The sequence below is a fragment of the Rutidosis leptorrhynchoides genome, chromosome 2 (assembly GCF_046630445.1).
Source record: "Rutidosis leptorrhynchoides isolate AG116_Rl617_1_P2 chromosome 2, CSIRO_AGI_Rlap_v1, whole genome shotgun sequence".
Lineage (NCBI taxonomy): Eukaryota > Viridiplantae > Streptophyta > Magnoliopsida > Asterales > Asteraceae > Rutidosis > Rutidosis leptorrhynchoides.
The window spans coordinates 562,035,751-562,059,864 of NC_092334.1; the positions used below are offsets into that span (position 1 = coordinate 562,035,751).

General features: G+C 32.5%; 1 protein-coding gene across 1 annotated transcript; it reads right to left on the reverse strand.

Moving 5' to 3' along the window:
- LOC139889735 (F-box/LRR-repeat protein 12-like) lies at nucleotides 1–24,031 on the reverse strand. The gene is made up of 2 exons (XM_071872670.1): nucleotides 22,959–24,031; nucleotides 1–241 (listed from the first exon to the last, which is right to left on the reverse strand). The coding sequence occupies exons 1-2, from the start codon at nucleotides 24,029–24,031 to the stop codon at nucleotides 1–3; spliced, it is 1,314 nt and encodes a 437-aa protein (XP_071728771.1).
- Nucleotides 24,032–24,114: the final 83 nt, after the last annotated feature.

Here is a 24,114-nt window from a genome sequence, read left to right on the forward strand (position 1 = left end):
CTAATGAAATTTTGCCTCTTGAGCTAATTGTAATTCTTTGAATGGCCAAGTAAATCTCCAAGTAGGAAAACTAATCCCCGTATAGTATTCCTCATTGATCTTCACTTCCTCTCTTTGTAATTTGAAGGCAGACATCCCATTAGAAGTGATTTTCGTACCATATCCTCCCAACCATACGACAGACAGACGTTTGCAGCCATTACCCAAACATAGTAAACCCTTATCACACAAGCTCAAACATCTGTACACATGTATTATCTCTAAATTTTGACAGTACAATCCAATCGACTCCCAACCACGCAAACCAACTTTTCCACAATACGATAAGTCCCAGTCTACTGTGACGACCCGGAAATTTCCGACTAAATTTAAACTTTATCTTTATATTATTCTGACACGATAAGCAATGTTTGTTAAGTTAAATCTCAAGGATTTTAAACTATGTATATACATTCATTTAAACCTCGACCAAATTCCAATGATTCACGAACCATTAAATGAACATATATGAATATGTATGTATATGTGTATATGTTATAAATTGAAAATGTTAACAAAGTATTTAAATGTATAATGCTTTATATGAATGTATTTGTTTCAATATGATTATCGACAAAACTAAAAAAATATATATATTAAATGATTGAATTATCAGAAACATTGAATTATGATTACAAGAGGTCTACTATGATTTGAGAAAATCTATTCCTCTTAACGATATTCGGAATAATTTGTAAAGCTATTTATAAATAAAAATAAAAAGTGCCATTTACGAAAGTTAGACAAAAGCTAGTGGAGAATTGGTTTCCATAATATTCTATTAATCTATTTTCAAACGTACAAAAACGTTTTCAGTTTAAAAAGAACTTTATTATTAAAACGTATATAACTTTTATAAATATCTAGAATCACTTTTGACAACTCATTACTTAACCAGTATAATAAATATAACGATATTTATATTTTATTTCATTAAATATATATACCGATTTAAATTAATATTATATATATTTATACGCGTATTATACATACATAGTTTTTATACTTTTACTATACTTTAACTTTATCTTTACTTTACTTTTACTTTACTTTAACTTTAATAATTCACTTTAATAATTCATACTTTAATAATTCACTTTAATAATTCATACTTTAATAATTCACTTTAATAATTCATACTTTAATAATTCACTTTAATAATTCAAAAATCTATTATAAATAGAATTCAATAGGTTTCATTATTTCATAGAAACTTGAAAATATATTTCTCTAAACTCTCTCAATCGATTTACATATATATATATATATATATATATATATATATATATATATATATATATATATATATATATATATATATATTTGCTCTGTATTATTTCAAGATATTATTAGTATACATAAAATATTACGACGGAGTGATGTCCGAGTGATTTCAAAATAGTTTTTTAATGAGTCGAAGCTAAGGAAATTATGGGTTATAGCTATGGAGGTAATGGGTATGGTTCATGGGTATGCTCGTGAGGTCAATCTAGTGTTTATCATCTCCGTTGCGTCTACGTACTTTCCTTCAATATTGAATCTCAATATTGATATGTGAGCACTCATAACTTAACTTTTATATATCAATAGTGTATACCTGACTAGTGCTCGAGTATATAGGATTATGCATGCTTGTACATTCGATATTGTCCTTAGATAGGTTTGTTGAATCCTGAATTAGATACATATGCTACTGAGATAGAGTATATGATATGCATGTCATTGAAAAGCTAGCGAAAAATTAAGAACTTTTCATTTAGATATCGAATAGTTTCGATGAACGGATTTGAAGTTATAGTCAACTGAATTTTAGTATTATTGTTAAAATGATTATTATTACTATCGTCGTTATTATTTTAATAGAAATATCATTGTTATTATAAAATATCATTATTACTATTATGTTAGTATTATCATTTTATCATAATAACATTTTTAGTAAATATAAATATTGTTATTTTTTTATAGAATAATAATAATTATTATTACAAAATAATACAACTTTTACTTATTATTATTATGATCAATATTATTTTATCAAATAAATAGGGGATACAAAGATATTTTTCACCACGCGTAATATAATTACATTAATAATACTTACCGCTATAGTTTTACGATATTAAGTGAACTTTATAAATTTTACTACTTAAGATATATAAAAGTATATTTTATCATATATAAACGTTAATATAAATTTTTATTAATAAATGATTTTTATTATTATAAAATCTAATAAATATATTTAAATATATAAAACGACTATAGTTAAGTTATATAATAAACACGTATAAATTTTAGAAGTCATTTTGGGTCAAGTTGACTTTTGTTGACTTTTGCATATTAGTCTCGAGCATTAGGATTGTGGTACACTATGACTTGACCAAAAATTGTTAGACAAATATTGACCAACATATAAATATATATAATTAATATAGGTTCATGAATCCGAGGCCAACCTTGCACTTGTTAAATGACGTTATATGTATTTTTACTACGAAATACAGTATGGTGAGTTTCATTTGCTCCCTTTTATATATATTTTTAGGACTGAGAATACATGCGCTGTTTTTATAAATGTTTTACGAAATAGGCACAAGTACTAAAACTAATTCTATGTGGGTTTAAACCAGAAATATACCCTTAGCTTGGTAACATTAAACTACTTGTCTATGTTCGGTAGGCGCGAATCCTAAAGATTGATCTATTGGGCCTGACAAACCCCATCCTGACTATGGGATGCTTTAGTACTTCGAGGTTATTTTAAACACACCTGATCTGGTGTACTTCAGAGCGTAAAACATGAACGTTAAGGCTTGTTACCGGGTGCCTACAACTTATAGAATACTTTTATACACTTGCGAGTGTACATATATTTATAAACGGAAATCTTGTGGTCTATTAATATATTGAAATGATTGTTATGATAAACCTATGAACTCACCAACCTTTTGGTTGACACTTTAAAGCATGTTTATTCTCAGGTATTAAAGAAATCTTCCGCTGTGCATTAGCTCATTTTAAGGATATTACTTGGAGTCATTCATGGCATATTTTGAAAGACGTTGCATTCGAGTCATTGAGTTCATCAAGATTATTATTATGTCAATTATAGTTGGATGTATTATGAAATGGTGTGCATGCCGTCAACTTTCGTTGTAAAGAAAGTTTGTCTTTTAAAAACGAATGCAATGTTTGTAAAATGTATCATATAGAGGTCAAATACCTCGCGATGTAATCAACTATTGTGAATCGTTTATAATGTATATGAACGGGTCCTTTCAGTTGGTATCAGAGCGGTGGTCTTAGCGAACCAGGTCTGCATTAGTGTGTCTAACTGATAGTCGTTAGGATGCATTAGTGAGCCTGGACTTCGACCGTGTCTGCATGTCAAAAGTTTTGCTTATCATTTTTGTCGGAAATTGTCTGCTTATCATTCTTAGTCTAGACACGTCTTACTGCATTGATTGCATGAATAGTGTACAGACAAAATTCATATATTAGCGTATCTGCTAATCCATATCTTAGCGTATCTGTTACTGTAAACTTTGCCTGACATATCTCGTAATTTCCTCCGTAATCTACGAAATCTTTTGCGCTATATATATAGATATTCTATGTAATTAGAATACCACCCGATAGCCGAAAAATCATTTCATATCAACAAATCCTTTATTCAATCGAACGAAATGAAATTCGTCATTAGTTCAAGTCCCTCGAATTCCGATATGGAATCCCACTCAAGCTCCAAAAGCAGTGTGACCGAAATGGATCAACCAATTAGCCATCATCTATTCTAGATGAATTGGGGATAGGTTCGTATGAAATGTCCCGTTCTTATTGATTAAAAACGTTCCATATTAATTGATTTCGTTGCGAGGTTTTGACCTCTATATGAGACGTTTTTCAAAGACTGCATTCATTTTTAAAACAAACCATAACCTTTATTTCATAAATAAAGGTTTAAAAAGCTTTACGTAGATTATCAAATAATGATAATCTAAAATATCCTGTTTACACACGACCATTACATAATGGTTTACAATACAAATATGTTACATCGAAATCAGTTTCTTGAATGCAGTTTTTACACAATATCATACAAACATGGACTCCAAATCTTGTCCTTATTTTAGTATGCAACAGCGGAAGCTCTTAATATTCACCTGAGAATAAACATGCTTTAAACGTCAACAAAAAATGTTGGTGAGTTATAGGTTTAACCTATATATATCAAATCGTAACAATAGACCACAAGATTTCATATTTCAATACACATCCCATACATAGAGATAAAAATCATTCATATGGTGAACACCTGGTAACCGACATTAACAAGATGCATATATAAGAATATCCCCATCATTCCGGGACACCCTTCGGATATGATATAAATTTCGAAGTACTAAAGCATCCGGTACTTTGGATGGGGTTTGTTAGGCCCAATAGATCTATCTTTAGGATTCGCGTCAATTAGGGTGTCTGTTCCCTAATTCTTAGATTACCAGACTTAATAAAAAGGGGCATATTCGATTTCGATAATTCAACCATAGAATGTAGTTTCACGTACTTGTGTCTATTTTGTAAATCATTTATAAAACCTGCATGTATTCTCATCCCAAAAATATTAGATTTTAAAAGTGGGACTATAACTCACTTTCACAGATTTTTACTTCGTCGGAAAGTAAGACTTGGCCACTGGTTGATTCACGAACCTATAACAATATATACATATATATCAAAGTATGTTCAAAATATATTTACAACACTTTTAATATATTTTGATGTTTTAAGTTTATTAAGTCAGCTGTCCTCGTTAGTAACCTACAACTAGTTGTCCACAGTTAGATGTACAGAAATAAATCGATAAATATTATCTTGAATCAATCCACGACCCAGTGTATACGTATCTCAGTATTGATCACAACTCAAACTATATATATTTTGGAATCAACCTCAACCCTGTATAGCTAACTCCAACATTCACATATAGAGTGTCTATGGTTGTTCCGAAATATATATAGATGTGTCGACATGATAGGTCGAAACATTGTATACGTGTCTATGGTATCTCAAGATTACATAATATACAATACAAGTTGATTAAGTTATGGTTGGAATAAATTTGTTACCAATTTTCACGTAGCTAAAATGAGAAAAATTATCCAATCTTGTTTTACCCATAACTTCTTCATTTTAAATCCGTTTTGAGTGAATCAAATTGCTATGGTTTCATATTGAACTCTATTTTATGAATCTAAACAGAAAAGTATAGGTTTATAGTTGGAAAAATAAGTTACAAGTCGTTTTTGTAAAGGTAGTCATTTCAGTCGAAAGAACGACGTCTAGATGACCATTTTAGAAAACATACTTCCACTTTGAGTTTAATCATAATTTTTGGATATAGTTTCATGTTCATAATAAAAATAATTTTCTCAGAATAACAACTTTAAAATCAAAGTTTATCATAGTTTTTAATTAACTAACCCAAAACAGCCCGCGGTGTTACTACGACGGCGTAAATCCAGTTTTACGGTGTTTTTCGTGTTTCCAGGTTTTAAATCATTAAGTTAGCATATCATATAGATATAGAACATGTGTTTAGTTGATTTTAAAAGTCAAGTTAGAAGGATTAACTTTTGTTTGAGAACAAGTTTAGAATTAACTAAACTATGTTCTAGTGATTACAAGTTTAAACCTTCGAATAAGATAGCTTTATATGTATGAATCGAATGATGTTATGAACATCATTACTACCTTAAGTTCCTTGGATAAACCTACTGGAAAAGAGAAAAATGGATCTAGCTTTAATGGATCCTTGGATGGCTCGAAGTTCTTGAAGCAGAATCATGACACGAAAACAAGTTCAAGTAAGATCATCACTTGAAATAAGATTGTTATAGTTATAGAAATTGAACCAAAGTTTGAATATGATTATTACCTTGTATTAGAATGATAACCTACTGTAAGAAACAAAGATTTCTTGAGGTTGGATGATCACCTTACAAGATTGGAAGTGAGCTAGCAAACTTGAAAGTATTCTTGATTTTATGAAACTAGAACTTTTGGAATTTATGAAGAACACTTAGAACTTGAAGATAGAACTTGAGAGAGATCAATTAGATGAATAAAATTGAAGAATGAAAGTGTTTGTAGGTGTTTTTGGTCATTGGTGTATGGATTAGATATAAAGGATATGTAATTTTGTTTTCATGTAAATAAGTCATGAATGATTACTCATATTTTTGTAATTTTATGAGATATTTCATGCTAGTTGCCAAATGATGGTTCCCACATGTGTTAGGTGACTCACATGGGCTGCTAAGAGCTGATCATTGGAGTGTATATACCAATAGTACATACATCTAAAAGCTGTGTATTGTACGAGTACGAATACGGGTGCATACGAGTAGAATTGTTGATGAAACTGAACGAGGATGTAATTGTAAGCATTTTTGTTAAGTAGAAGTATTTTGATAAGTGTATTGAAGTCTTTCAAAAGTGTATAAATACATATTAAAACACTACATGTATATACATTTTAACTGAGTCGTTAAGTCATCGTTAGTCGTTACATGTAAGTGTTGTTTTGAAACCTTTAGGTTAACGATCTTGTTAAATGTTGTTAACCCAATGTTTATAATATCAAATGAGATTTTAAATTATTATATTATCATGATATTATCATGTATGAATATCTCTTAATATGATATATATACATTAAATGTCTTTACAACGATAATCGTTACATATATGTCTCGTTTAAAAATCATTAAGTTAGTAGTCTTGTTTTTACATATGTAGTTCATTGTTAATATACTTAATGATATGTTTACTTATCATAGTATCATGTTAACTATATATATATCCATATATATGTCATCATATAGTTTTTACAAGTTTTAACGTTCGTGAATCACCGGTCAACTTGGGTGGTCAATTGTCTATATGAAACATATTTCAATTAATCAAGTCTTAACAAGTTTGATTGCTTAACATGTTGGAAACATTTAATCATGTAAATATCAATCTCAATTAATATATATAAACATGGAAAAGTTCGAGTCACTACAGTACCTACCCGTTAAATAAATTTCGTCCCGAAATTTTAAGCTGTTGAAGGTGTTGACGAATCTTCTGGAAATAGATGCGGGTATTTCTTATTCATCTGATCTTCACGCTCCCAGGTGAACTCGGGTCCTCTACGAGCATTCCATCGAACCTTAACAATTGGTATCTTGTTTTGCTTAAGTCTTTTAACCTCACGATCCATTATTTCGACGGGTTCTTCGATGAATTGAAGTTTTTCGTTGATTTGGATTTCATCTAACGGAATAGTGAGATCTTCTTTAGCAAAACATTTCTTTAAATTTGAGACGTGGAAAGTGTTATGTACAGCCGCGAGTTGTTGAGGTAACTCTAGTCGGTAAGCTACTGGTCCGATACGATCAATAATCTTGAATGGTCCAATATACCTTGGATTTAATTTCCCTCGTTTACCAAATCGAACAACGCCTTTCCAAGGTGCAACTTTAAGCATGACCATCTCTCCAATTTCAAATTCTATATCTTTTCTTTTAATGTCAGCGTAGCTCTTTTGTCGACTTTGGGCGGTTTTCAACCGTTGTTGAATTTGGATGATCTTCTGGGTAGTTTCTTGTATAATCTCCGGACCCGTAATCTGTCTATCCCCCACTTCACTCCAACAAATCGGAGACCTGCACTTTCTACCATAAAGTGCTTCAAACGGCGCCATCTCAATGCTTGAATGGTAGCTGTTGTTGTAGGAAAATTCTGCTAACGGTAGATGTCGATCCCAACTGTTTCCGAAATCAATAACACATGCTCGTAGCATGTCTTCAAGCGTTTGTATCGTCCTTTCACTCTGCCCATCAGTTTGTGGATGATAGGCAGTACTCATGTCTAGACGAGTTCCTAATGCTTGCTGTAATGTCTGCCAGAATCTTGAAATAAATCTGCCATCCCTATCAGAGATAATAGAGATTGGTATTCCATGTCTGGAGATGACTTCCTTCAAATACAGTCGTGCTAACTTCTCCATCTTGTCATCTTCTCTTATTGGCAAGAAGTGTGCTGATTTGGTGAGACGGTCAACTATTACCCAAATAGTATCAAAACCACTTGCAGTCCTTGGCAATTTAGTGATGAAATCCATGGTAATGTTTTCCCATTTCCATTCCGGGATTTCGGGTTGTTGAAGTAGACCTGATGGTTTCTGATGCTCAGCTTTGACCTTAGAACACGTCAAACATTCTCCTACGTATTTAGCAACATCGGCTTTCATACCCGGCCACCAAAAATGTTTCTTGAGATCCTTGTACATCTTCCCCGTTCCAGGATGTATTGAGTATCTGGTTTTATGAGCTTCTCTAAGTACCATTTCTCTCATATCTCCAAATTTAGGTACCCAAATCCTTTCAGCCCTATACCGGGTTCCGTCTTCCCGAATATTAAGATGCTTCTCCGATCCTTTGGGTATTTCATCCTTTAAATTTCCCTCTTTTAAAACTCCTTGTTGCGCCTCCTTTATTTGAGTAGTAATGTTATTATGAATCATTATATTCATAGATTTTACTCGAATGGGTTCTCTGTCCTTCCTGCTCAAGGCATCGGCTACCACATTTGCCTTCCTCGGGTGGTAACGAATCTCAAAGTCGTAATCATTCAATAATTCAATCCACCTACGCTGCCTCATATTCAGTTGTTTCTGATTAAATATGTGTTGAAGACTTTTGTGGTCGGTATATATAATACTTTTGACCCCATATAAGTAGTGCCTCCAAGTCTTTAATGCAAAAACAACCGCGCCTAATTCCAAATCATGCGTCGTATAATTTTGTTCGTGAATCTTCAATTGTCTAGACGCATAAGCAATCACCTTCGTTCGTTGCATTAATACACAACCGAGACCTTGCTTTGATGCATCACAATAAATCACAAAATCATCATTCCCTTCAGGCAATGACAATATAGGTGCCGTAGTTAGCTTTTTCTTCAATAACTGAAACGCTTTCTCTTGGTCATCATTCCATTCAAATTTCTTCCCTTTATGCGTTAATGCAGTCAAGGGTTTTGCTATTCTGGAAAAGTCTTGGATGAACCTTCTGTAGTAACCAGCTAGTCCTAAAAACTGGCGTATGTGTTTCGGAGTTTTCGGGGTTTCCCACTTTTCAACAGTTTCTATCTTTGCCGGATCCACCTTAATACCTTCTTTGTTCACTATGTGACCGAGGAATTGAACTTCTTCCAACCAAAATGCACACTTTGAAAACTTAGCGTACAATTCTTCCTTCCTCAATACTTCTAACACCTTTCTCAAATGTTCACCGTGTTCTTGGTCATTCTTTGAGTAAATAAGTATGTCATCAATGAAAACAATGACAAACTTGTCAAGGTATGGTCCACACACTCGGTTCATAAGGTCCATGAACACAGCTGGTGCATTAGTTAAACCAAACGGCATGATCATAAACTCGTAATGACCGTAACGTGTTCTGAAAGCAGTCTTTGGAATATCATCTTCTTTCACCCGCATTTGATGATACCCGGAACGTAAGTCAATCTTTGAATAAACAGACGAGCCTTGTAGTTGATCAAATAAGTCATCGATTCTCGGTAGTGGGTAGCGGTTCTTGATGGTAAGTTTGTTCAACTCTTGGTAGTCGATACACAACCTGAATGTACCATCTTTCTTCTTGACAAACAAAACAGGAGCTCCCCACGGTGATGTGCTTGGTCGAATGAAACCACGCTCTAAAAGTTCTTGTAATTGGCTTTGTAGTTCTTTCATCTCGCTGGGTGCGAGTCTGTAAGGAGCACGAGCTATTGGTGCAGCTCCTGGTACAAGATCTATTTGAAATTCAACGGATCGATGTGGGGGTAATCCCGGTAATTCTTTCGAAAATACATCAGGAAATTCTTTTGCGACGGGAACATCATTGATGCTCTTTTCTTCAGTTTGTACTTTCTCGACGTGTGCTAGAACAGCATAGCAACCTTTTCTTATTAGTTTTTGTGCCTTCAAATTACTAATAAGATGTAGCTTCGTGTTGCCCTTTTCTCCGTACACCATTAAGGGTTTTCCTTTTTCTCGTATAATGCGAATTGCATTTTTGTAACAAACGATCTCCGCTTTCACTTCTTTCAACCAGTCCATACCGATTATCACATCAAAACTCCCTAACTCTACTGGTATCAAATCAATCTTAAATGTTTCGCTAACCAGTTTAATTTCTCGATTTCGACATATATTATCTGCTGAAATTAATTTACCATTTGCTAATTCGAGTAAAAATTTACTATCCAAAGGCGTCAATGGACAACTTAATTTAGCACAAAAATCTCTACTCATATAGCTTCTATCCGCACCCGAATCAAATAAAACGTAAGCAGATTTATTGTCAATAAGAAACGTACCCGTAACAAGCTCCGGGTCTTCCTGTGCCTCTGCCGCATTAATATTGAAAACTCTTCCACGGCCTTGTCCATTCGTGTTCTCCTGGTTCGGGCAATTTCTAACAATGTGGCCCGGTTTTCCACATTTATAACAAACTACATTGGCATAACTTGCTCCGACACTACTTGCTCCGCCATTACTCGTTCCGACACCATTTGTTCCTTTCGTTCTATTAACCCCTGGTCCGTAGACCTCACACTTCGCCGCGCTATGACCATTTCTTTTACACTTGTTGCAAAATTTGGTGCAGAACCCCGAGTGATTCTTTTCACACCTTTGGCATAGCTGCTTCTGATTGTTGTTGTTGTTGCGGTTATTATTGTTGTTGGGATGATTGTTGTAGTTGTTGTTGTTGTTGTTGTTGTTGTTGGGCCGTTTGTTGTAGTTGCGATTGATGTTGCGATTGTTGGGATAATTGTTGCGATTATTGTTGTAATTGCTGTTGTTGTTGTATTGGTGATTCTTATCACCGTTTTCCTCCCACTTTCTTTTGACTTGCTTCACATTGGCCTCTTCAGCAGTCTGTTCTTTAATTCTTTCTTCAATTTGGTTCACGAGTTTGTGAGCCATTCTACATGCCTGTTGTATGGAGGCGGGCTCGTGTGAACTTATATCTTCTTGGATTCTTTCCGGTAATCCTTTCACAAACGCATCGATCTTCTCTTCCTCATCTTCGAATGCTCCCGGACACAATAGGCACAATTCTGTAAATCGTCTTTCGTACGTGGTAATATCAAATCCTTGGGTTCGTAACCCTCTAAGTTCTGTCTTGAGCTTATTGACCTCGGTTCTGGGACGGTACTTCTCGTTCATCAAGTGCTTGAATGCTGACCACGGTAGTGCGTACGCATCGTCTTGTCCCACTTGCTCTAGATAGGTATTCCACCATGTTAACGCAGAACCTGTGAAGGTATGCGTAGCGTACTTTACTTTGTCCTCTTCAGTACACTTACTTATGGCAAACACCGATTCGACCTTCTCGGTCCACCGTTTCAATCCGATCGGTCCTTCGGTTCCATCAAATTCCAAAGGTTTGCAGGCAGTGAATTCTTTGTAGGTGCATCCTACACGATTTCCTGTACTGCTAGATCCAAGGTTATTGTTGGTATGTAGCGCAGCCTGTACTGCGGCTATGTTTGAAGCTAGAAAAGTACGGAATTCCTCTTCATTCATATTCACGGTGTGTCGAGTAGTCGGTGCCATTTCCTTCAAAATAGTTAAATGGAACAAGTTAATCATACAGAATATTAAGAGTAGTTAATAGTATTTCGTAGCATAATATGAACTCATTTATAAAAGCTTTTTCTTCATATTAGCGTTTTATAAGTTTAAATTCGGGTAGTACCTACCCGTTAAGTTCATACTTAGTAGCTAATATACAATTCAACTACTACAATTCTATATGAAAAACTGATTATAATAATATTTCGCGTTCAAACTTTTATACAATATTTTACAAACTTACAATACCACTTATTTTACATAAAGCATGAAATATAGCACACAATAACTTTGATACAAGATAGTTGTGAAGATAATTCTAGCTAGTACACAAGTCGTTCAGCAAAGGCAATAAAGACACGTAATTCATACGTCCAGAAACAAGTCATGCATTCTGGTTTTACTAGGACTACTTCCCATCCTTGGTCTTGTGCAACATAACCGTTATGGCCGTTGATAAGACAGCGTGTTGTAACGTCGTCAAAGGGACGAGGGTTACGTAATGTCCAACAGTCCCGTAATAATCTAAAAACCTCATTTCTTACCCCAATTACAAACTCCGTCACTTGTGGAAACGTTTTGTTTAATAGTTGTAGCCCGATGTTCTTGTTCTCACTTTGGTGAGAAGCGAACATTACTAATCCGTAAGCATAACATGCTTCTTTATGTTGCATGTTAGCCGCTTTTTCTAAATCACGAAGTCCAATATTCGGATATATTGAGTCAAAATAATTTCTTAACCCGTTGCGTAAAATAGCATTTGGGTTCCCCGCAATATATGCGTCAAAGTAAACACATCGTAACTTATGAGTTTCCCAATGTGATATCCCCCATCTTTCAAACGAAAGTCTCTTATAAACCAAGACATTCTTGGAACGTTCTTCGAATGTCTTACAAACTGATCTCGCCTTAAATAGTTGTGCCGAGGAATTCTGGCCGACTCTAGACAAGATTTCATCAATCATGTCTCCGGGTAGGTCTCTTAAAATATTGGGTTGTCTATCCATTTTGTGTTTTTAAACTGTAAAATAGACAAGAGTTAGATTCATAAAAAAATACTTATTAATACAAGCAATTTTTACATATATCATAAAGCATAAGAACACTATATTACATATATTACACCACACGAATACAACTATCTTATTCCGACTCGCTCGTTTCTTCTTCTTCGGTTTTGGTTCGTTTTGCCAAGTTTCTAGGGATATATGATGTTCCCCTAATACGAGCCGTCGTTGTCCACATTGGTTTAGAAAAACCTGGTGGTTTAGAGGTTCCCGGGTCATTGTTACAACTTAAGGACTTCGGGCGTTGACGATACATATAAAGTTCATCGGGGTTGGAATTAGATTTCTCTATTTTTATGCCCTTTCCCTTATTATTTTCTTTTGCCTTTTTAAATTCAGTTGGGGTAATTTCTATAACATCATCGGAATTCTCGTCGAAATCCGATTCATCGGAGAATTGGTAATCCTCCCAATATTTTGCTTCCTTGGCGGAAACACCATTGACCATAATTAACCTTGGTCGGTTGGTTGAGGATTTTCTTTTACTTAACCGTTTTATTATTTCCCCCACCGGTTCTATTTCTTCATCCGGTTCCGATTCTTCTTCCGGTTCCGATTCTTCTTCCGGTTCCGACTCTTCTTCCGGTTCCTCTTCGGGAACTTGTGAATCAGTCCACGAATCATTCCAATTTACATTTGACTCTTCATTATTATTAGGTGAGTCAATGGGACTTGTTCTAGAGGTAGACATCTATCACATAATATCAAACGCGATAAGAGATTAATATATCACATAATATTCACATGTTAAAAATATATAGTTTCCAACAAAATTTGTTAAGCAATCATTTTTCAAGTAAACACGGTCGAAGTCCAGACTCGCTAATGCATCCTAACAAACTCGATAAGACACACTAATGAAAAATTCTGGTTCTCTAAGACCAACGCTCGGATACCAACTGAAATGTCCCGTTCTTATTGATTAAAAACGTTCCATATTAATTGATTTCGTTGCGAGGTTTTGACCTCTATATGAGACGTTTTTCAAAGACTGCATTCATTTTTAAAACAAACCATAACCTTTATTTCATAAATAAAGGTTTAAAAAGCTTTACGTAGATTATCAAATAATGATAATCTAAAATATCCTGTTTACACACGACCATTACATAATGGTTTACAATACAAATATGTTACATCGAAATCAGTTTCTTGAATGCAGTTTTTACACAATATCATACAAACATGGACTCCAAATCTTGTCCTTATTTTAGTATGCAACAGCGGAAGCTCTTAATATTCACCTGAGAATAAACATGCTTTAAACGTCAACAAAAAATGTTGGTGAGTTATAGGTTTAACCTATATATATCAAATCGTAACAATAGACCACAAGATTTCATATTTCAATACACATCCCATACATAGAGATAAAAATCATTCATATGGTGAACACCTGGTAACCGACATTAACAAGATGCATATATAAGAATATCCCCATCATTCCGGGACACCCTTCGGATATGATATAAATTTCGAAGTACTAAAGCATCCGGTACTTTGGATGGGGTTTGTTAGGCCCAATAGATCTATCTTTAGGATTCGCGTCAATTAGGGTGTCTGTTCCCTAATTCTTAGATTACCAGACTTAATAAAAAGGGGCATATTCGATTTCGATAATTCAACCATAGAATGTAGTTTCACGTACTTGTGTCTATTTTGTAAATCATTTATAAAACCTGCATGTATTCTCATCCCAAAAATATTAGATTTTAAAAGTGGGACTATAACTCACTTTCACAGATTTTTACTTCGTCGGAAAGTAAGACTTGGCCACTGGTTGATTCACGAACCTATAACAATATATACATATATATCAAAGTATGTTCAAAATATATTTACAACACTTTTAATATATTTTGATGTTTTAAGTTTATTAAGTCAGCTGTCCTCGTTAATAATCTACAACTAGTTGTCCACAGTTAGATGTACAGAAATAAATCGATAAATATTATCTTGAATCAATCCACGACCCAGTGTATACATATCTCAGTATTGATCACAACTCAAACTATATATATTTTGGAATCAACCTCAACCCTGTATAGCTAACTCCAACATTCACATATAGAGTGTCTATGGTTGTTCCGAAATATATATAGATGTGTCGACATGATAGGTCAGAACATTGTATACGTGTCTATGGTATCTCAAGATTACATAATATACAATACAAGTTGATTAAGTTATGGTTGGAATAAATTTGTTTTACCCATAACTTCTTCATTTTAAATCCGTTTTGAGTGAATCAAATTGCTATGGTTTCATATTGAACTCTATTTTATGAATCTAAACAGAAAAGTATAGGTTTATAGTCGGAAAAATAAGTTACAAGTCGTTTTTGTAAAGGTAGTCATTTCAGTCGAAAGAACGACGTCTAGATGACCATTTTAGAAAACATACTTCCACTTTGAGTTTAATCATAATTTTTGGATATAGTTTCATGTTCATAATAAAAATCATTTTCTCAGAATAACAACTTTAAAATCAAAGTTTATCATAGTTTTTAATTAACTAACCCAAAACAGCCCGCGGTGTTACTACGACGGCGTAAATCCAGTTTTACGGTGTTTTTCGTGTTTCCAGGTATTAAATCATTAAGTTAGCATATCATATAGATATAGAACATGTGTTTAGTTGATTTTAAAAGTCAAGTTAGAAGGATTAACTTTTGTTTGCGAACAAGTTTAGAATTAACTAAACTATGTTCTAGTGATTACAAGTTTAAACCTTCGAATAAGATAGCTTTATATGTATGAATCGAATGATGTTATGAACATCATTACTACCTTAAGTTCCTTGGATAAACCTACTGGAAAAGAGAAAAATGGATCTAGCTTCAATGGATCCTTGGATGGCTCGAAGTTCTTGAAGCAGAATCATGACACGAAAACAAGTTCAAGTAAGATCATCACTTGAAATAAGATTGTTATAGTTATAGAAATTGAACCAAAGTTTGAATATGATTATTACCTTGTATTAGAATGATAACCTACTGTAAGAAACAAAGATTTCTTGAGGTTGGATGATCACCTTACAAGATTGGAAGTGAGCTAGCAAACTTGAAAGTATTCTTGATTTTATGAAACTAGAACTTTTGGAATTTATGAAGAACACTTAGAACTTGAAGATAGAACTTGAGAGAGATCAATTAGATGAAGAAAATTGAAGAATGAAAGTGTTTGTAGGTGTTTTTGGTCGTTGGTGTATGGATTAGATATAAAGGATATGTAATTTTGTTTTCATGTAAATAAGTCATGAATGATTACTCATATTTTTGTAATTTTATGAGATATTTCATGCTAGTTGCCAAATGATGGTTCCCACATGTGTTAGGTGACTCACATGGGCTGCTAAGAGCTGATCATTGGAGTGTATATACCAATAGTACATACATCTAAAAGCTGTGTATTGTACGAGTACGAATACGGGTGCATACGAGTAGAATTGTTGATGAAACTGAACGAGGATGTAATTGTAAGCATTTTTGTTAAGTAGAAGTATTTTGAAAAGTGTATTGAAGTCTTTCAAAAGTGTATAAATACATATTAAAACACTACATGTATATACATTTTAACTGAGTCGTTAAGTCATCGTTAGTCGTTACATGTAAGTGTTGTTTTGAAACCTTTAGGTTAACGATCTTGTTAAATGTTGTTAACCCAATGTTTATAATATCAAATGAGATTTTAAATTATTATATTATCATGATATTATCATGTATGAATATCTCTTAATATGATATATATACATTAAATGTCTTTACAACGATAATCGTTACATATATGTCTCGTTTAAAAATCATTAAGTTAGTAGTCTTGTTTTTACATATGTAGTTCATTGTTAATATACTTAATGATATGTTTACTTATCATAGTATCATGTTAACTATATATATATATCCATATATATGTCATCATATAGTTTTTACAAGTTTTAACGTTCGTGAATCACCGGTCAACTTGGGTGGTCAATTGTCTATATGAAACATATTTCAATTAATCAAGTCTTAACAAGTTTGATTGCTTAACATGTTGGAAACATTTAATCATGTAAATATCAATCTCAATTAATATATATAAACATGGAAAAGTTCGGGTCACTACATCGTAGCCTCCTCAATAATTGGAGACAAGAAGAAGGTGATCCCTTCCATCCACCACATTGCCCTCTTGACGATGAACCTGAAGCACTTACCGGCGAACCGGTCCGAAATACCATTTTCTCTCTCATTTTCAGAGTATCTCGTCACGATTATATACTACATCAAATTCTAGATTTTATTTATCCGCTCGTCCGAACCGACAATCACCCCGGTGTAATAGAAGAAGTCAACGAGCTTCGCGCTCGAGTAGTGGCTTTAGAGAATATGGTGCAAGGGTTACAAACACCAACAAATAACGAAGTATTAATTCATAATTTCAATTTTATTGAATAAATACTCCGTAAAAGTTATGTAATTTCTAAAGTCTTTAGGGATTATTCAGTTCTAGTTTCAACAGTAAATCAAATGAGTTTAATTTAATATTAACTCATTAAATCTATGTTACATCTGAAGAAAATATGCACATATATATTTTCATAAAGACTGTAATAAAATTCTGTTGTACAAAATATTAATTGTGAAAAAAAAAATTTTAACGGGTAGGTAATACCCGAGAGATATATAAATTCACAATTAATATGTTACATTTTTCGAATCTGATTAAGAAAATCATCAACTATACTCCCAAAATCTCACAACAATATACATTCTTGTATAGAAATCAAAACAACCATTCTCACCTAAATTTGATTACGTATTCTAATTTTGACAAATCAAAATCCAAGTCATGATTTAACAGAAGACATCACTCTTAGATTCCTACATCTTTCAAAGCTATACTTTGACTTCAAAACTGTGTTAGAACATCATATGTATATTAACGATTACAAACTGTGTTCAAACTCTCCGAAGTTTTCGAAGACACTTCAAACAATGAACAATCGAGATGATGATCCAACCACATATTACCCACATTTATGTACCTAAAATGCTCTCGAAGCCAAAGTCATAGTTCGACGCGTATCCGTGTCAGACCCTTTGGCATTTATTAGCTAAAATGACTTTTCAATTCCTTTTCAAAGTAGACAGTTTTGTCACAGCTCCAGCAAGTCAACTTCGAGTTTTCAGTCGGACTAGTCTTATTATAACCTCGATAGATACGTTGCCCTTTCGTCATCGTTACTGGGGACCTTTCATATCTCGCCACCTTAGCAATAAACTTACCAACAACTTCAATTATCTTTGACTTTTCGAAAAATCATTATATTTATTGAAATCACATCATTTACTCATTCGCATCTTGTAACGAGAATTGTCATATGAATCATCGGAAAACAGTAACCAGTATTTTGAAATCTCGCAGCATGTCTACGCCAACAGTTATATGTGTACGTAAAACGTCTATCTCCTGGACTTACATAATTTGAATGTGAAGTTCTGAAAAATATTTTGAACTGCAAACTAGTTCTTGAAATGCTGACGAAGCATCAAAAACTGTAAACGATCTTAACAGTAAAAAGTTTGATGACAAAGAATAGTAAGGTGGTAAACCTGAGAAAAAGAGAAGGTTTGAAACTGGAAAACTGATTGAACAGACTATGAAGGAGGCTGCGGACAAATCACAAAGACTAAATCTACCTTCAAAGAATCCAAATGATTCAGTGCCTGCTAAAGTCATTAACGAATACCTTACTCTTTATTCTAAACCTTTACAGACAAATCTTCATCATCATCCATCAATATTAGAAATTCTAAGATATTATCGTATCTTTCATTATAAATATCCGCGATATTTCTGAAGATATTTTCACAACTAATCTTATCTGAAGTCATTTATCTCTTTGCGCTATCAGTGTTACATCATATAAGAAACTATTAGTTTCTATATTCTATAAACTTTCGAGTTTAAATTATGAATGTTTTGAAGTAGTGTTGGGAACTGAAGCATGAGTTAGTATAATATAATGACACTTGATCAACGTGATTATATTACAGTAAGTCATGCTGAGTTTCTAATGGGACATGACGATTCACAGACCATGCCTTCATCATGTTTCATGTTACACGACTCTTGTATTTTATTTAATCTCTAAAAATATCAAGAATATATTTTCTTGATGATTCGGTCTTTTCAGGGTATTCTGGTAAATTAACAAATCAAGATCGTGCCATTACCATTTCCTTCTTAGAACATTAACTATGTTCATTCTGAAATTCATATATGCCAATACTGGACCATTACAAACGTTGCTTAATCGCAAGAAGAAGAAACGAAAGGACAAAACTCCAAAATAGAAATTGGAGTATAAATCGCAGCTTATAGAAGGGAGCATTAACTGTAGATGTCAATGATTATAGAAGACAAAAGCAGGGGCTTTGAAATATAAGGGAAGATATAAAACCCAACAACCACCCAAAAATTATAAACCGTATATATCGATGCATATAGCAATATAAAGACACGAAAGAACTAAAAACACTATAAAACCGAGAGTATAGTAGAAGTAAATAGATTCTTCCGGAGGCAGATGAAAAAGAAGAACGACAGATATGAAAGTGAGGAGTATATCAAGAATCAGTACTGGATGAAGCATATTGACAAATACTTTAAAATATGAGTTGAGGGAGAAAGAATAGAAGGTGTGAGTTGTAAGGAAACGAAGGAGGTGGATTTATAGTGAAATACCCGACAGAGAAATCAAGATGGATTATCGTATTAATTCGAAGAGAATCATAATCTCCTTAATCACCGAAGCATCAAATCCAACATAGATTACAAAGATTTTCTTTAAATTCGGAGATCAATTGTGATGACGTCAAAAGATATGACGAATCACTATAATCTTATTTCCTTCATTTACGATAACTTCCCTCATACGCTTCGAGTAATCGAATTATTTTATCCATACTTCTTAGACATGATAAAACTTCATAATCGTCATAATAACATTCTCATTGTTAGCCATAACGACCTCTATCAAATTTCGGGGACGAAATTTCTTTAACGGGTAGGTACTGTGACGACCCGGAAATTTCCGACTAAATTTAAACTTTATCTTTATATTATTCTGACACGATAAGCAATGTTTGTTAAGTTAAATCTCAAGGATTTTAAACTATGTTTATACATTCATTTAAACCTCGACCAAATTCCAATGATTCACGAACCATTAAATGAACATATATGAATATGTATGTATATGTGTATATGTTATAAATTGAAAATGTTAACAAAGTATTTAAATGTATAATGCTTTATATGAATGTATTTGTTTCAATATGATTATCGACAAAATTAAAAATATATATATATTAAATGATTGAATTATCAGAAACATTGAATTATGATTACAAGTCTCTGTTGAGGGGTCTACTATGATTTGAGAAAATCTATTCCTCTTAACGATATTCGGAATAATTTGTAAAGCTATTTATAAATAAAAATAAAAAGTGTCATTTACGAAAGTTAGACAAAAGCTAGTGGAGAATTGGTTTCCATAATATTCTATTAATCTATTTTCAAACGTACAAAAACATTTTCAGTTTAAAAAGAACTTTATTATTAAAACGTATATAACTTTTATAAATATCTAGAATCACTTTTGACAACTCATTACTTAACCAGTGTAATAAATATAACGATATTTATAATTTATTTCATTAAATATATAAAACGATTTAAATTAATATTATATATATTTATACGCGTATTATACATACATAGTTTTTATACTTTTACTATACTTTAACTTTACCTTTACTTTACTTTTACTTTACTATAACTTTAATAATTCACTTTAATAATTCATACTTTAATAATTCACTTTAATAATTCATACTTTAATAATTCACTTTAATAATTCATACTTTAATAATTCACTTTAATAATTCATACTTTAATAATTCACTTTAATAATTCAAAAATCTATTATAAATAGAATTCAATAGGTTTCATTATTTCATAGAAACTTGAAAATATATTTCTCTAAACTCTCTCAATCGATTTACACACACACACACACACATATATATATATATATATATATATATATATATATATATATATATATATATATATATATATATATATATATATATATATATATATATATATATATATATATATATATATATTTGCTCTGTATTATTTCAAGATATTATTAGTATACATAAAATATTACGACGGAGTGATGTCCGAGTGATTTCAAAATAGTTTTTTAATGAGTCGAAGCTAAGAAAATTATGGGTTATAGCTATGGAGGTGATGGGTATGGTTCATGGGTATGCTCATGAGGTCAATCTAGTGTTTATCATCTCCGTTGCGTCTACGTACTTTTCTGCAATATTGAATCTCAATATTGATACGTGAGCACTCATAACTTAACTTTTATATATCAATAGTGTATCCCTGACTAGTGCTCGAGTATATAGGATTATGCATGCTTGTACATTCGATATTGTCCTTAGATAGGTTTGTTGAATCCTGAATTAGATACATATGCTACTGAGATAGGGTATATGATATGCATGTCATTGGAAAGCTAGCGAAAAATTAAGAACTTTTCATTTAGATATCGAATAGTTTCGATGAACGGATTTGAAGTTATAGTCAACTGAATTTTAGTATTATTGTTAAAATGATTATTATTACTATCGTCGTTATTATTTTAATAGAAATATCATTGTTATTATAAAATATCATTATTACTATTATGTTAGTATTATCATTTTATCATAATAACATTTTTAGTAAATATAAATATTGTTATTTTTTTATAGAATAATAATAATTATTATTACAAAATAATACAACTTTTACTTATTATTATTATGATCAATATTATTTTATCAAATAAATAGGGGATACAAAGATATTTTTCACCACGCGTAATATAATTACATTAATAATACTTACCGCTATAGTTTTACGATATTAAGTGAACTTTATAAATTTTACTACTTAAGATATATAAAAGTATATTTTATCATATATAAACGTTAATATAAATTTTTATTAATAAATGACTTTTATTATTATAAAATCTAATAAATATATTTAAATATATAAAACGACTATAGTTAAGTTATATAATAAACACGTATAAATTTTAGAAGTCATTTTGGGTCAAGTTGACTTTTGTTGACTTTTGCATATTAGTCTCGAGCATTAGGATTGTGGTACACTATGACTTGACCAAAAATTGTTAGACAAATATTGACCAACATATAAATATATATAATTAATATAGGTTCATGAATCCGAGGCCAACTTTGCACTTGTTAAATGACGTTATATGTATTTTTACTACGAAATACAGTATGGTGAGTTTCATTTGCTCCCTTTTATATATATTTTTGGGACTGAGAATACATGCGCTGTTTTTATAAATGTTTTACGAAATAGGCACAAGTACTAAAACTAATTCTACGTGGGTTTAAACCAGAAATATACCCTTAGCTTGGTAACATTAAACTACTTGTCTATGTACGGTAGGCGCGAATCCTAAAGATAGATCTATTGGGCCTGACAAACCCCATCCTGACTATGGGATGCTTTAGTACTTCGAGGTTATTTTAAACACACCTGATCTGGTGTACTTCAGAGGGTAAAACATGAACGTTAAGGCTTGTTGCCGGGTGCCTACAACTTATAGAATACTTTTATACACTTGCGAGTGTACATATATTTATAAACGGAAATCTTGTGGTCTATTAATATATTGAAATGATTGTTATGATAAACCTATGAACTCACCAACCTTTTGGTTGACACTTTAAAGCATGTTTATTCTCAGGTATTAAAGAAATCTTCCGCTGTGCATTAGCTCATTTTAAGGATATTACTTGGAGTCATTCATGACATATTTTGAAAGACGTTGCATTCGAGTCATTGAGTTCATCAAGATTATTATTATGTCAATTATAGTTGGATGTATTATGAAATGGTGTGCATGCCGTCAACTTTCGTTGTAAAGAAAGTTTGTCTTTTAAAAACGAATGCAATGTTTGTAAAATGTATCATATAGAGGTCAAATACCTCGCGATGTAATCAACTATTGTGAATCGTTTATAATGTATATGAACGGGTCCTTTCATCAACAATGGACACCCTTTTGATATGCTTATAACAACATCATCTTCGATGGATCTGCACCCATGTAGATCAAGAACTTTAAGATTTGCACCATTTCCTAAACCAATACTTCTCAGGCCTTGTCCCATAGTCATACGCTCATTAACAGGCCACGAAAGACATAAATATTCAAGACCCCCTCCACTTAAGATTTCAGTAACATCATTAGAATCTAATGCGCAAGAACTGGCATTTATAATTGTCAAAGTAGAAGAACACCCTCTCAAGCCAACACCAACAACTTTTTCGCAATTCCTTATTTTGAATGCCCTAAGTTGACGACAATTTTGAGATATGTGTTGAATCCCGCAATTAGTTATGTGACTGCATGCACTAAGTTCGACCTCTATTAAAGATTTACAAGATTTGGCCAGAATTTCAAGCTGTCTATCAGTGATAGAACAGCCACCAATACAGATAACAGAGAGTAATGGACAATAGGAAGCAACTGAAACGAAACCTGCACCAATATTTTGGAAGTAACTCCCTATTTTAACTTTAAGTACCTTAAGTTGACGACAATTCTGAGATAGGTCTTGAATCCCGCAATTAGTTATGTTATTGCAGCAAGTGAGATTGACCTCTACTAATGATTTACAGGATTTGGCAATGAGTCCGAGCCCGTTATCAGTGATAGAACAACCATCAAGAGAGATAACAGACAACAATGGGCAATAGGAAGCAATTAAAATGAAACCTTTATCCGTGACTTGACTACAATAAGTAAGAGAAAGACGTTGCAACGTAGACCCACACATTTGTAATTTAATTAAATCAGCATCTGAGATTGGCTCGTTGAAAGACGGATCTTGTAATTTGCTAAAACGACTAAGCAACTTATCGAGCATACAGGAATAATACACAGAGAGGTTTTTTCTAACACACAAGTGTTTTTGACCTAAGTTTTGAACCTTAAGGAAACTGTGACAGGTTAGGCCAAAAGATTGTTGATCATCTTGTTCGTTTAACTTTTCGTAAATCAAGTCCAACATATGATCGGGAAGGTTTGTAATACATGAGTACTGATTTAGAGCATGTACATCCTCCATTAGTTTAGTTCTCTATGTATAGATATCCATTAATTAATGTGCAAACTTAATTAGTCTACACGATCATAATCCTACTGCATGAA